Source organism: Acipenser ruthenus, chromosome 2, assembly GCF_902713425.1.
Source record: "Acipenser ruthenus chromosome 2, fAciRut3.2 maternal haplotype, whole genome shotgun sequence".
NCBI lineage: Eukaryota > Metazoa > Chordata > Actinopteri > Acipenseriformes > Acipenseridae > Acipenser > Acipenser ruthenus.
The window spans coordinates 59,178,413-59,194,285 of NC_081190.1; the positions used below are offsets into that span (position 1 = coordinate 59,178,413).

At 44.9% G+C, this 15,873-nt stretch overlaps 1 protein-coding gene and 1 non-coding gene across 3 annotated transcripts in view; both read left to right on the forward strand.

Annotated features, from left to right (window-relative positions):
* Positions 1–15,873, forward strand: part of zdhhc2 (zinc finger DHHC-type palmitoyltransferase 2) — a 47,526-nt gene that overhangs the window by 27,355 nt on the left and 4,298 nt on the right. For both annotated transcript variants that reach the window (XM_034015719.3, XM_034015720.3), the window contains 3 exons: positions 1,167–1,259; positions 1,419–1,534; positions 5,131–5,207. In XM_034015719.3, coding sequence (XP_033871610.1) covers positions 1,167–1,259; positions 1,419–1,534; positions 5,131–5,171 — 250 coding nt within the window. In that variant the 3' untranslated portion in view covers positions 5,172–5,207. The remainder of the gene's footprint in view (positions 1–1,166; positions 1,260–1,418; positions 1,535–5,130; positions 5,208–15,873) is intronic.
* On the forward strand, positions 373–477 carry LOC117409744 (U6 spliceosomal RNA). Its single transcript, XR_004545586.1, has one exon. It is a non-coding gene; the product is annotated as a U6 spliceosomal RNA (small nuclear RNA).

Consider the following 15,873-nt stretch of genomic DNA (forward strand, 5'->3'; position numbering starts at 1 on the left):
TTTTTAAGCATTTTAACTCAGTAATCGTCGTTAGAATTTGCACAGTAGATCGATGTCAACGTCAGGGTTCGATTTACAACACTACTAATTGAGGAGTAGCCACATGTATATAAGGAAGGTGAAACTCTTCGTCTGGTGGAGGGAGTTAGGGTGAGTAGGTAACTGCGTGTGTGCTGTATATTTTGGGAACTTGGTCGGTGAAGGCGAGTGTTTGTACTGTATTGTTTTGTTTAAACCTTTTGGCCACCATGGCTGTGTTTGTTTGTGTCTGTTTATGTGCAACAGCGTTTTAAACTGCAAAAACTTAATTTAACAATCAGTGTTCCAAGCAGGTTATCAGTCACAGTCACATTTTACTACTACTACTACTGTTCGCTATCGCAGCACATATACTAAAATTGGAACAATACAGAGAAGATTAGCATGGCTTCCTGGCGCAAGGTTGACACGCAAAATTGTGAAGCGTTCCACTACTACTACGACTAGTACTACTAATAATAATAATAATATGAACTTACGATTGTAAAGTGACCCCAGAGATTGGATGTGCCTCCATGATTTAAAAAAAAAACATACAGTGCGTGAATGGCGTCTGACGAACCTTCGTGTGCTGTGAATTTTGGGAATTTGGTCAGGGAAGGTGAATGCCCCTCCTGACAACAGTGTTTGTGCTGCTTAAACTGCAGCTTTTCTTGCCTGAGTCTCATTATTGATGCTATCCTGCTACATGCACCCTTTTATAAAAAGTAAATTAAGTAACCAATATGATATTTACTCCATGATTTGAATGCCGCCTCACTGTATCTATGTACTATTCAGGACGACTTAAGATCAACCGGCTGAACTCAGTCCTGCAGAGTTCAAGGACGGAGTTCAGCCGGAGCTCTCTGTCTGGTCTCATCTACCACCCTGCCAGTAGGGATTACTGTGGTGAATTGAGGCCCAGAATATTACCCCTCACCACCACCAAGATTGGAAACACAGTGCAACGAGGATTCAAACCATAAGACTTGTGATTCATCTTACAGTCAGCAGTGGCTTTAATCACTGTGCCTCCACCCTTTGACACACTTGAATAATTGTCTATAAAATGTAGGATAAAATATAATAAACTGACAAACGTGGAGACAAACAATGACTGCTTTATCTTTTGTACTGTTATCTAGCTTGGGTGATGGTTGCTCATTCCCAACATGTCTTGTAAACCAGGATCCAGAGCAGCCCTCAACTCCTGCTGGTCTCAATACAACGGTCAAAAGGTAAGCGTTGATTGAAGCTGTTTATGAACAAGCTCTTTAGGACATTTTGCTTGAATAAACATCATTACCGGTAAGTTTATGAAACAGTTATATAATATTATTGTGTAATAGGTGGCAATATTATATATTAATCCGCTGGTACTCTTTTATGATCTGCAGTGTTGGAGATGCCAGTCCTTTCCCTGCCAAACCTTTACGAGAATCTCAAAGCCGTCTGCTCATTAGTGGTCAGTCCTGGACAGAGAGTGATGGTGGGCACGAAGAGGACAAACATGGTAAGCAATGATCTTTCTTTTACTAATATTTTTGCCATACTTATCAAGCAAACAGTCAGATGCACACATCTATGTACAGTCTGACAAAGTCCTTGGAAAGGGATTGGTCAGTCTTGTTAAAGACAAGCTGCCATGGATTAGCCTTGTCTTCCAAAAAAAAAAAAATGTAATGACTTCTCCAGTTCTCATTCTTTATTTCCATCGAAGGCCTATTCTACCCTGCTTATGAATGCACCATCAATCAAGCATTCAACAGAGCCTGATTTAACCACAATGAAAACCAAACAAAACTGTACATGAAGGGAATAATCATCAGGGGGCTTTGGCATTTTGCTAGTTCTAGTAACATTAGCAAATTAAGCCTTCCCCACATGTTTGGCTGCTAGTATGTTTGTTTGGTCATGTTCAGACACTGGTTAACTTCATCTTTCTCTTAAATATCAGTTGTTACTTATTACCTGTGTAATAATTACTTGCACTGTATTAAGGTTATTACATTTTACTCATGTTATTCCATTTTACACATTATGGAAATGTAAAAAGTCAATGTAGCTAAATAATTCCATGTATTTTCTCCTCCATGCCCATCCTTTTACTATATAGGCCTTATTAAAGAAACATCTGTTTTAGCAAACATGTATTATAAAACATGATATCTGGTACTTCACTAGATTGAAGACATCTCTTCCTGGTTGAGGGAAATTATCCACACCGCTGCAAGGCCATCTTTCCTGTCAGTAACCAACCAGTTGCTTCCCCTAATGTCTGACATCCTTTTCCAGTAAGATGCTTTTGACCCCAAATACACTGCTGGGGTAAAATGATATAGGAAATAAAGCAGTAACAGACTTCCTGATAGGAAAGGCAAGCAAACATAACTTTCTTTCACCTAGTGTGGTAACTTGTCATGATTAAAAATTAAAATACATGTTTCTTTGCGAACTGCACATTTGAGACCTATATTGTGTTTGATTTATGAAATCATTTTGTTAGCTACAGCCACTTTGAGTTCTACAATGTCAAAACAATGATCCCAAATGAGGGTGTGTTCACACTGGGTCCGTTTTAGAGGGTTTAGTCCGCACTCGGTATGGTTCGGTGCGTTTGGTGTGAAGTGTGAACAACAAAATCCGCTTGGGAAACAAACCATACCGAGTCCACTTAAAGGTGGTTTTCGGTCGGTTTGGCAAATACACCGAGTCTGGTTGGCTTGCTAATGTGAACAATTGCTGGACTTTTGCACATAGGAATGAACTATACAGATTTCTTTGGGAACTACATCACGGTTACCAGACATCCCGTGAAACCTGGAATTGTCACTGTTTCAGCCTTAATTTGTTGTCCCGGTCAGAAACAGTAAAAATGTTAATCATCCCAGTTTTGCTATTGTATTTTTTTTTTTTTTTTTTTTTTTTTTTTAAATTAAGTACAAAACAGCATCAGTGTGCTCTAGAAGTTTAATAGAGTAATGTATTAGGTTGTGTTAGCGCCATTCGAAAATAAAATAAACAGTTATATGGATTATTTGTTTAATCACTCCGATTATGTGTATACCATGTTTAAATGGTAATAGCTGATCTATTTGTTTAAATCTGACTTTGTGTACATTTAACACGTGTTGACTATATGACAATGTAATGAAAATAATGTGGTTATGGTCTGCAGTAAATTAACCAATGTTTGTTAAATTTTTAAACTAGTATTGTGTTATACTGTCAGTGAATTGAAGAGGGAAAGAAAAAAGTCCAAGTCTTTCACTGTGGAAATCTGGACAGTGGAATAAACTGAAGTTCTGAAAGAAGATTTGGTCAGACACCAAAATCCAAGCCGAACTGGACAAAACTCACAAAAATAGTAAAATATATTCAGTCTTTTCTTAAATTACTTTGTTAATGCTGACAGTAAGAGAACCGTGCATGATTGCGTAAACTGCATTGTTCTCCTACTGTAGGCATTCAATACATGTATTAATTAAATTAGCGAAATGCTCACCCAGTGCTTTCTTCCACCAATATGTAAGAATCTAAAACATGCTATATTAAAAACCAGAGCAATACATCAATAGCTGCCATCTTTCAATATGCCTTGCAGTATATTGTAAACATCGGGTTCACAGACCATATAAACAAACAGAGTTCACTTGAAAACTGCATTGTGAACACAAACAGTTGGTCCTGAAAAAAAAAAAAAAATGGAAAAGAGGAGCTGTCTGCCCGAAGGCTGGAGAAGACGGAACTGCCTTCCCCAAAACGAAAGAAAGGGGAGGAGTGGCCATTTCCGGAGGCGAGCAAAGGAGCCGATGCCATCTCCAGCGCCGGAGAGGGAGGTGTTGCCTGCCTGAGTGCCAGAGAGGGAGGTGCTGCCTCTGGGCCATTGCCATTTCCAGTGCCAAAGGGGGAGGGGCCACTGTCATTTCCAGAGCTGGAAGGGGAGGAGCTTCCCCGGCTCCAATCAGCAGGGCAACAGTCGGGCCAACCTCAGCAGCTGCTACACCTATTGCTGAGGGGAGCACGGAGAAAGCCAGCCGCACGTCCACGTCCAGAGGGCCTAGTGCCACTGTGAGTGCCCAGCATCCCAGCTGTCAGCATCGCCACTGACGGAGTTCCCAGTGTTGCCGCTGCCAGCATCACCACTACCAACATTGTCACAGCTGGAGTGCCCTGCACCACTGCCAGCATCATTATTGGCACTGTCACCACTGCCGTAGCGCCCCGTGCCGTTGCCGGAGTGCCTCACGCATCTGCCACTGCTGGAGTGCTCAGCACCAGTATTGCCACCCTCTGTAAAGGAGCCCTGACAGGGCAAAAGCCACTCGGGATTAGGGGGTAGAAAGGAGGTTAAATGGGCACCCCCTCATAGAAGCCCAGGGGTCAAAAAAGGGGTTAAACAGGACCTCCCCAGCTGAAGGAGGAGGTGTGGGGACCACCTCCACCACAATCCTTGCCAGGAATCACAGGTGTGGCCATTCCCCAATTAGGTAATTGAGTGCTAATTGGGGAGTGGCCACATGTATACAAGGAAGGAGAAATCCTTTGTCTGGTTGAGGGAGTTTGGTGAGTTTTGACCTGTGACCTTTTATCGTACTCAAATTAACCATACAGTTCATAGGAGTAGGAGTTATGTCCACTTTCTAGACTAAACAAATCAAATTGTTACTTTTGGATTTGTGAAGGCAGCATTTTTATCTAAAAGCCCTATCTGACAAAAGCAATGTTTGGTCCTGATTTACTTTCTGCAGAAACAAAAGGTGGCTATTTGTTGAAGGAGAACCCTTTGGGGTTTTAGGTTTGAGTTTTGCAGTTTTAGGTACTAATTTTTTTTTTTTAAAAAGGTGACATAGTAGCCTGAGGACTTAGGGTCAGGAGAGATCATTCAGAATGCATATTCCAGTTAATTTACTGGAATACTAAGTGAACCTGGGCAAATCCTGTAACCTTCAGGTGATTTAGTAAAGCTTGGTCACTTGAGAAGAGTTATGGAATATCATATTGATCAAAGTTACAGTGAACCTAATGATTATTCATGAGAAACTGACTACATAAGAAATGGACCTCGGGATTTAAAATATTAATTTCTCTTTGTACTTTCATTAATAGGTACAAGCAACCCAGCAATGGTGATCGAAAATGAAACCTAGCTGCAACAAGCAAATGCCTAAATCTGGAAAATAAAGGTTAGAAACTTGATTTATTATTTAATCTATCTGCTATTGGCAATGTGTCAGAATTATACTGTCAATACAAACAAAAAAAAAACCCAGTACTTTGTTAGATAGATGCGGTCTCGGTGCAATACAATTTGAAATGTCAAATCTGATTTATAACGGACTCAATGTAGGTTAGGATTTATTTCAGTTTTTTAGATGCGGTAAATGGTCACATGATTAATGGATCTGCAAGAAACAGCACATTGAATATTGCTATATTGCACACTCTAGGTTGGGGGTTTTCAACTTTTTTATTTATCTATTTTTTAAACTGTACCCCTTCTGCTCAAGTACCCCTGTAACAGGGCGAGGTGCCCTGTACATTGATTTGTTTATTTTTAGAACAGGGTTTCCCCCTCCGCCCCTGTGTTATTTTGTATTTGTTTATTATGATTTATTTATTGTACTTGTGACGGCATACCGCCTGTGTTATTGTATGTTATATTTGTCAGCGAAGTGCAGTATGTTTTGTTATTGTTTATTTGTATTTATGTATTGACGGCGTAGCCGTGTGTTTTGTTTGTTTTGATTAGTAATGTGGATCGATAGCCCCATCCACAGCAGTTTAACAACCTCATGCAGAAGGTGGCCATCTCCCGAATTAAGTGATTAATTTGTTGCTAAATCGGGAGATGGTCACCTGCATAAAAGCCTGCAGCTCGCTGCACTCAAAGTGGGTGTTAGAGCGGAGAGAGCGAGCGAGAGAAAACGAAACTAAAAGAAAATCCAGGATCAGTGAAGGCTACTGCCCAGCCTGACCTGGATCATTTATTATTATTTTGTGTTCGTGATTTTGTTTTGTTTAAACCTTTTTTGCTCTGCGAGCAAAGTTTTTTCTGTTTGAACTTTTTATTTATTTTTGTATTTAATTAAAACGGCGCCGCTTTTAACTGCAGTACTGTTGGTGTCAGTGTTTTCCCTTCCTGCATCTGACCTGACGTCATGGCCCAGCCACCCTGTACCAACCTCTTTTACAGTTTTTGCTATACTGAATGGTAGCACAGCTCCAATAAAAGGCAAAGTAATCTGATTAACAAATGTATTTGTTCCCGTTTAGTTAATATATATTTTGTCAGTTTGGGACTGACAAACTGCTGGTTTTGGACAGAATACCAAATGGTAATTTAAAACTTTTAATTAAAAGTCTTTGTATGCACAGAAAGTATTTTGGAATATCTTTGGAAACACATGTATTTGCTTTCTATTTGGCAAAGTTATTATAAAATAGTCTGCACTGTAAATGTTTATCACATTGCCATTTACTTCCCATCTCAGCATAATTGTGTGCCATTTAAAATGTTTGCACCATAAAATACATTAAGCTCAAGATAAAACTAAAACAATAAAAAATAACTAACAAAATAAAAATGATCTGAAGGAATCTGTATAACTTTCTGTCGCTTTGCACTTTCTGTGTTTTCTTCCATTGTTTTTCTAATGCAAGTAAGACATTTGTGACTCAAAACGATACACAGGATAATCTGGATGTGCACTCTCAAACACCGAAAACAATTCAACCAGCCGCTATTGTTACTAAAATGCAACCGTGCCCAAGTAATATGACAGTGGAAACACACTCAATCGAAATCATGCATGCGTACAATTGGATGATCATTTTGAAACTAAAACTGTAAACTTTGAGCTACTAAACAAAAATTAAATATATTTATGTACACAGGTTTAGAGATAATATATAATACCGTAAATACAATTCAAATCAAGATCCTTATTCTTTTACTTTTATTATTTTTGTATTTGAGTCGTCCTGTGTACCCCCTATAAGCATCCCCAGTTGAAAACCCATGCTCTAGGTGTATTTGGTGCGTGGCCAGACCCCTGTTTCCCTTTTTGAAGTATGAAATGTAACCATTACTGAATGGGTATTTACCTCCTAAAGACCCGAAACCTGAATAAAATATATCAAAGCTGCTAGCAGAGCCTGTGACCCCGAGGGCATAAAATGACAGCACTTGCAGACCTCTGTGCCATTTTTCCTTTCAATAACTGACAGGAAGAGCCTTTTGAGATAAGTACTTGTTGCTTTATGATCTGTATAATATTCGCTAATTTATTGTGTTTTACAAAATTAATGTGATAATTTATTTACGCTTTTAATAGTTTTTTAAAAAATTAATTACGCATATATTGTGCACTACAGCCTGTTTGTTACGTCCCACTGCGGCCTAGTGCCCCACGTGAAGCCAGTGGCTTGAGTTGCCCCTTCCCAGGGATCAAGCAACTTCAGCTGACTTTGTGCTCTCTCCCCAGGCTACAATAAATCCGGCTGGAGTTATTTTATTCTCGTTTTGGCTTCGGACAAAATTACATGACGGTGTGTATAATTTAAAGTAATTGTTATTGCTGTATTTTGTATAGAGAAATATTTTTTTCTCCTTGTTTATTTCTGAAATTTCACAGAGACTAAGCGCAGGCATAGTGAGAGCAGCTGCTGGGTTGAGCAGCGCTGCACAGGACCAAGAGGCTGCTTTTGTTGTGGTTGCTTGCAATCCCTCCCACAGCATCTTGATGCCGTTTTGGTGATAATTCTTGTGAGTACTGACTGAGTGGTTTTGCCAGTAGCTTGCACAGGTAGGCACCCGTGTACAGTGCTACCCACGGTAACTTGGTGAATCGGTGGACCTGTACCGTACCGCTACCGAAGTCACCGACCCGCTCTGTTCCTGTACCATACCGAACCGGGACTGAGGTTACTGCACCGGTACTGTACCAACCCGGTGTTAAAGCCACTGACCCGGTTCCAACAGAGCTGTTAGTTCATTCTAACAAGCAGGCTTCCCTAAGTTTCGTGTGAGTACTGACTGAGTGTGTTTGCCAGTAACTTTGTACAGGTTCCCTGTACAGTGCTACCCATGGTAACTGCAAACCAGTGGACCCGCACTGTACTGTACCAGTACCGAAGTCACCGACCCGCTCTGTTTCCGCGTCCCTGGTCCAGTACCAAGCCGGTCTTGAACAGCCCCGTTGCTGTCTTTAAGGCAGCACCTGTACACTTTTACTGTACACTGCATTGCTATTTGCACAATGCCTGGGTTTTATCCCTGCGAGGCATGCAAGGCCAGTCTAACTGTTGAAGACAAGCACGGCAGATGCTGTTCCTGCGTGGGGCCAGAGTATGAACTGGAGAAACCTCACTCCCGCAGCTCTACAGAGCGCTCTGCATCCCTCAGTTCTGCACAGGACTCTTCCCCATCACCCTCTGTTAGAGAGGTGACTACGTCTTCCCCCCCCCCCCCCCCCATGGCTCTGTGCCAAGGGAGAGCGGATGCCACACCTGGGAAAGTAGCCCATGCAGGAAGCTGTCCTCAGTCTTCCTCATTCTCCTCTGCCTCTCCTTCTCCTCCTCCATGGAAGAGGAACATAAGAACATAAGAAAGGTTACAAACGAGAGGAGGCCATTCGGCCCATCTTGCTCGTTTTGGTTGTTTGTATCTTATTGATCTTTCTTGAAGCTTCTTGAAGGATCCCAGGGTGTCAGCCTCAACAACATTAGTGGGTATTTGGTTCCAGACTCCCACAATTCTTTGTGTAAAAAAGTGCCTCCTATGTTCTGTTCTGAATGCCCCTTTGTCTAATGTCCATTTGTGACCCCTGGTCCTTGTTTCTTTTTTCAGGTCGAAAAAGTCCCCTGGGTTGACATTGTCAATACCTTTTAGAATTTTGAATACTTGAATCAGATCAGGAAGAAGAGTCGGCGTTCCAAGCTCGGAGCAGATGGAAAAGCTCTGGGCAGCAGTTTCCTACCAAGGAACAGTGCTAGCAGAGTTACTGCAATCACAGGGGGCTACAAGTGCAGATTGGCATGACATGCTGTCCATCACAGCCTCTGAGTAGGTGAGCAAACAGGAGCTGGTGTTCCCTTCCTAAGGACGTGGAGTCAGACAGCACATCCTCTGTGGTTAAGCTGTCCCTTTCTACCACTGATCAAGAGGGCCACTGCAGTCTTGCAAATGCCCTAGCCTACAGAAGGTGAGACAAGGCATCTTTGACGAGCCTACCACCTCGCCTGGTTAATAAGAACCTGCTCCGTCTGTCAAAGCTGAACGGGCAGGCTGTAGGTAGAAACCTGGCCTTGCTGGTAGCTACAAACAGGCAGTTTTGGCTTTTCCAGGCACACGTGCCTGACGGGGACAAAGTACAGCTGTTAGATGCCCCTATTACACCAGGGTATACCTTTTGGTCATGTGGTGGACGAGATTCTGCAGTGCTCTCACCGTGCATGAAAATTCGCAAAGGAGCTAGTGCACTTGCTTCACAAGCGACCACCCCCAGTGCGCAAACCAGCGCCAAACTGGCACCCTAGGCCCCAGGAACCTCCAAGACCGGCACAGCCCCAGGGGTTTGCTGCCACAGGCCCAGGGCCCTTATTCAGGGAGCCATCTGGAGTATTGGCGTCAGTGCATCACAGACATCTGGGTGCTTGCTAACATTCAGACCTGTTACTCTCTGCAGTTCAAGCTCGGTCCCCCTCCCCTTCAGTGCGTGACTGTAACATTGGTCATGGACCCACCGTTTGCTGCGGTGGTGTCTCGGGAGGTAGGACCTCTGCTGCAAAAATGGGCTATTCACATGATAGACCCCCTCCAGTTGGAGGAAGGGTTCTTCTACTAGTGCCCAAGCAGGATGGTGGCCTGTGACAGAGTGTTTAACAGTGTGCAGATGCAGGTGAACAATAATGAGACAAACAATGATAATCCAGGTGCAATGAAGTCTTAATTGTATAATCCAATGCCTGATGGTTAACAGCAGTAAACAACAACAATGTTAAGAAGCAATACAGCGGTGTGTATTGCTTATTTATAATCCACGGGTTTGCCCCGAAATAATAACAGTCCCGTTTCAGTTCACCCACACATAACACATACACAAACACCAGTCCACAGTGCGTGCTTTAGTGCTCATGGTGAATACAGTTCTTTAGTGACAACAAAAGTGCAGTGTTGTTGATCCAGGTTTAGTGCTGGCCTTTGGTGACCAACTCCGGATCGTGTTAGCCGTCCAAGTAATTACAAACAGTATTATTAACGACAAACAAAACCACTCACATTTCACAGCACAGGTTCTTCTTCTGGTCATTTAACGTAACCATTCACAAAGGAACAGATCACATCAGTACGTCCCCTTTTTATAACGTCACCCATGACCCCTTGATCAACGAGCGCATCCACCCCTCCAATCCGCGGATGCCACGTTGTTTCCCGTCCGGGTCATTGAGTTCGTATACCGTAGCTTTGCCCCCTTTCTAGGTGGCCGACTTCCACCTAACCCTGGGAATAAACCGTTGTGCCATTTAGTCCAGGGTATTCTGTTCCCTTTATGCAGCTGCCTCGCAGGTCGGGAGAGAGATCTAACACCTCCATTCGATCTCTGTCACATATCCCACCGCTCAGAGTGGAGTTGAAGGAACACTCGGCTAAATCTGCTTTTCCCATTACTCCCTTTCCCCCCGGGAAAAATAATCTGCATTTTGGTAGTCTTTCCCCACACGGAGTACCATGTGGTACATGAAGGGCCAGATACCACGAGTTATCCGGGCATTACTGTCCTTCATTGTGTTTAACCACTTGAGTGGGGCGCGATCATATGAATGTCCCAGCAAGTAGTATCGTAAAAAGCGAGTAGCCCATTTAATGGCCAAACACTCCTTTTTGACCACGGAGAAGTTGCGCTCCAGAGGGAGCATCTTTTTACTGAGGTACAGGATGGGGTGTTCTACTCAGTCTACCATTTTGGGACAAGACTGCACCCAAACCGACATCCGACGTATCGTTGTGGAGGATGAATCTCTTAGTGAAGTCTGGAGTGTTGAGAGCGGGGTCCTAGCATAGTCTCTGCTTAACAGTATCAAACGCCCCCTGACATTCTACTGACCACGTAATTGAATTTGGTGCGCTCTTTTTGGTGAGGTCAACTAAGGGATTTACAACTGTGGCATACTCGGGGATGAATCTTCAGTAATAACCGGCTAACCCCAGTAGAGACCTCACTCGAGCCTTGGTTTTAGGGATTGCTGCATCCACTAAAGCCTGGACCTTGGTGACAATGGGTTTCACCCTTCCATTCCCCATTATAAATCCCAAATATTGTGTCTCCTGTTTTGACAAACGCACATTTTCTTATGTTAGCTGTCAGCCGGGCTACCCTTTAGACTGAAGGACAGCCGTGATCCTAGCCAAATGCTCTTGCCAGGTGGGGCTGTAAATAACCACATCATCAGTATACGCTGAAGCATATTCACGATGTGGGTGTAAAACCTGATCCATCAGTCTCTGAAAGGCAGCGGGTGCACCATGAAGCCTAAACAGCATGGTTGTGAAATGGAACAGCCTTTCTGGTGTTGAAAGTGCAGTTTTCTCTCTAGAACTGTTGGTTAAGGGGATCTACCAGTATCCCTTTGTCAAGTCGAGATGAACCTTGTCGTTTCCAGTCTATCGAGAAGCTTGTCGACCCAAGGCATGGGGTACGCATCGAACTTGTCAATAGCGTACGCATCGAACTTGTCAATAGCGGAAATCCCGAGAAGCGGTTGGTGCCGTCCTTTTTGGCCACCATCACAATTGGACTGCACCACTTGCTCCTGGAAGGCTCAATCGCCCCAAGTTCGAGCATCGCCCATACCTCTTTGCTAAGGCCACTTCATCGAGTTTCTGGGATCCAGTAAGGTCTCTCTCACACTGTGACACCTGGGGGAGAGATAATGGCATATTCAACAAGGGTAGTTCTACCGGGCACTTCAGAAAAAACATCATTGAACTCAATTAACTTATGCAGCTCTCGTTGCTGATCAGGAAGTAACTGTTCCCCTATCAAAATGTCTTTTTGTGCTAGAGGTCTCTAGACTGGGACCTAAGTCATCCTCTACTTCACCTGGGGCTATAAATAAGGCCTCCCTTCCCTGCCAGGGCTTTAATAAATTTACATGATAAATTTCTCTTTCATTACGGCGATCGGGCTGTCTAATTTCATAATTCATCTTTCCTATAATCTGAATCACTCCATATGGCCCCAGCCATTTAGCACATAGTTTCGTTCAATTCGGAGGAGGGAAGCGGCAGCATTACTTTGTCTGCTGGTCAAAAGGTTAGAATTTGTTCATTTTTGTTGTAATACTGCTGTTGCCGGTGCTGAGCCGATTTGAGATTGTCCTGGGCCAAACGAGCGACCAAATTCAGGCAATCTCTCAGTAGGTGCACATGCTACACTACAGCCTTGGACGAGCCTTTGTGCTCCTCCCACCCCTCTCTCAGCAGATCGAGGATGCTGTAAAGTAGTCGGCCGTACAAGAGCTCGAAGGGAGAGAACCCTGTCGAACTCTGCGGAACCTCACTCACTGCAAAAAGAAGATAGGGGAGAAGTGATGCCCAATGCTTTTGCTCTTGGTTCACAAATCGTCTCAGCGTCTGCTTTAAGATCTGTTTGAAACGTTCCACCAAACCATCCATCTGTGGATGATAAACAGATGTCCTGATGGGACGTATTTTTAGTATTTTATAAACTTGCTGTAACGTGATAGATAGAAAGTTAGTTCCCTGATCAGTCAGGATTTCCTTGGGGATCCCTACTCTAGCCATAATCTGCAATAATTCTTTGGCTATTGCAGGGGCACTAGTGTACCTCAATGGAACTGCTTCCGGGTATCGCTTTGCATAATCTACCACCACTAATCTATGCGTATACCCGGAATCGGAAGGTAGCAAAGGGCCTACTATGTCCATTGCAATGTGTTCAAAGGGGGTGGAAATAATCGGCAGTGGGACCAAAGGGGCGGGGTGCACTCGACCCGGTGCTACTCTCTGGCAGTCTGGGCATGTGGCTACATATTTCGACACGTAATTATGAAGATCTACCCAATAAAATCGAGCCAATATTCGTTCCCTTGTTTTGTCAGCTCCGAGGTGCCCCGCAAAAGGAATATCATGTGCTATCCTCATGACCTCAGGCCGACACGACAGGGGAACCAATAATTGTGTTACAGGCTGTCCTGTGCCCATGGCAAGCTTTACCCTATACGCTAATTGCCCCTTGATAATGAAATGTGGAAATACTAGCGTCCCAGCGCCTTCAACATCCTTACCTTCAATAGACCTGACCTGTCCCCAAGTGTGCACTAGTGAGGGGTCATTGTTTTGGCACCATTGTTTTGACTGTCTGCGCTTGAGTGCCACATGTCCAGTATATTGAGAGGGGCAGGAGTAACATCTGCCCTAGATGGCCCAGTAACCTCGCCCTCTCGGTCACACTGCATTCCAACCCCCTTTGACTGGCGTTTGTTACCATTGGAGCATTCTCCCACCAAACCCTGGCCTTGTCTCATTAATGCTCACTCCCATTTTCGTATCCGTCTCTCTCTATTTGTTTTTCTTGGGCGAAAAAAGGGGAAAAACAATTCAGTTTGATAGGGAAATAATTGGTATTTTTCCCTTTCTTTCTTTTCTGCCACATTTACGTGTGCGGTTGAGACTGCCCAGAATTACTGGCTGCGGTAGCCTTTCTGCCACCCCAACTACTAGGTGACATTTTATTGGTCCTACTGATAAGTATGCTTTGACTGTGGGGTATGTCGCTGTGTCTCCATGGATACAGGCGATAGCCACCTGACCTTGTGGCTGCCACAACACACTGCCCAAGAGAGCTGTCCGAATGAAGGTCTGCTCACACCCTGTGTCCACTAATGCGTGGGTTTTCACATTTCCCAAAACCACATTAACAATACAAGACCCCTCCCGACCATTTTCCCCTCACTTACACGCTTCTGATTCCCAATTGCACGTCACACTCCATCGCAGATGGGTATGACTTGGCCTGATGTCCCAGCTGTTGGCATCTAAAACAGGTAGGGGGGAATGAGGGAGCAGAGGTTAAATATCTGTCCCTTTGCTGGTATGGCAGCGGGGCAGGGGCAGCAACTCTACCCTAGCTCGATGTCAACCTTGGTCTCCATGGAGGGGAGGCAAGATTGCCCATTGTGGTCGGCAGTCTAGAAGGTCTCGGACCCGGTCCCGGTGATGATGGAGCGGAGAGAGGAGGTGGTACTCGGCTGCTGCGTTGTGCTGGAGTGGTGAGTAGGCCGGTCTGGGCAGAAACCAGGGAGTCTTCGAAGTCCTCTGCGCGTTTTACTGCCTTTTCCAGGGTGTTGGAGTTGTGGCGCCGTATCCATGCTTGTGTATCGACACTGACCACATGGCAAAACTGCTCAACCACAATAGCCTGTCCCATTTTTAGGCTTGTTTTCTGGGAGGGGTTGAGCCAGTACACCATGTGATCACCCAGTTTTTGTGGAACAACTCTGGAGTGTGTATCCTGGGACCTCTTGTACTCCCGGAGCTGTACACAGTATGTTTCCCCTGTGATGTTCAAACGGCGCAGAATGGCTTGCTTTATCAGGTCATACTGAACAGCTTCAGTGTCCGTCATGGCCCGATCAGGCAGGGTCCCAGCTGGCTTGCCCAGAACTCCTTGGGCCATGACGTGGTGGTAACCAGCCACTCGAAAGCAACCAGGTAAGCCTCTGGGTCATCCTCCGCTGTCATCTTTTGTGCCCTTGCCTTTGTGGCCGTCATTACGGGTCCTGCTGGTGCCGTGGCCTCAGACCGATCCTTGACCTCAGACAGGTCAACCTGTTTCTGAGGCAAAGGAGGTTCAGATTTGACAATGCAACAGCTGTTGCAGTCAATCAGGCCAGGGGACCATGGTGGACCTCAAAGACACTTATGTCATCATCCCCATAAAACCACTGCACAGGAAGTAACTGCGGTTCGCCTTTCAGGGAACAGTGTATGGGTTCCGAGTCTTGCCATTTGGCCTCTCTCTAGCTCCCGTGCCTTTTCGAAGTGCATGGAAGCTATCCTGGCCCCATTGAGACTCCAAGGAATCACGGTAGTGATGTTCCAGAAACTTTCAGGGCTTGATGGCAGCAGCTTCTCAGACCCTTTCTTTGGGTTGCCTATGCATGTGCCCTGTGCAGGCCTGGTTCAACAGCAGGGCTTTTCTGCATTGAACCGCAACTGCCTATTGACAGTTTCATCACTGCCTAAAAGCACTTTCTCTTGGTGGAAACAGCCTATCCATTTATGCCTTGGCATAGCTCTGGGCAGTGTCACCAAGGGAGGTCATCCCCACGGACGCACCCCTTGGCTGGGGCGCAGTGTGGAATGGTGGGGGACGCATGGTGTGGGCAAACCCCCTTGGCAGGGTCTCCACATAAATGTTTCAGAGCTGCAGGCAGTTTACCTGGCCTTGCAAAATTTTTTTCTGGGGAGACACGTGCTTGTCCGTAGATGTCTTGGTACACCAGTGGCCGAGGCAACTGTTGTATGCCTTCCCTCTGCTCGCCATGCTCCCAGCAGGACCGGGCCAATGTGCTGTTAGTAGCCACTTATTGGCCCAGGAGCCTCTCGTTTTCAGCCCTGGTGCTCCTCCTGAGCGGCCAGCCGTGGAGACTGCCCAAACGCCGCAACCTGCTCAGTCAGGCATAGGGGACCTTATGGTATCCCAACCCTTCCAGCCTGCAGCTCTGGGTCTGGCCCCTGAATGGCTGAATTTGAGCCATCTGGGTCTGTCCAATAAGGTTATTGACACTCTTCAAAATGCCAGAGCAGCATCCACACAGCATCCC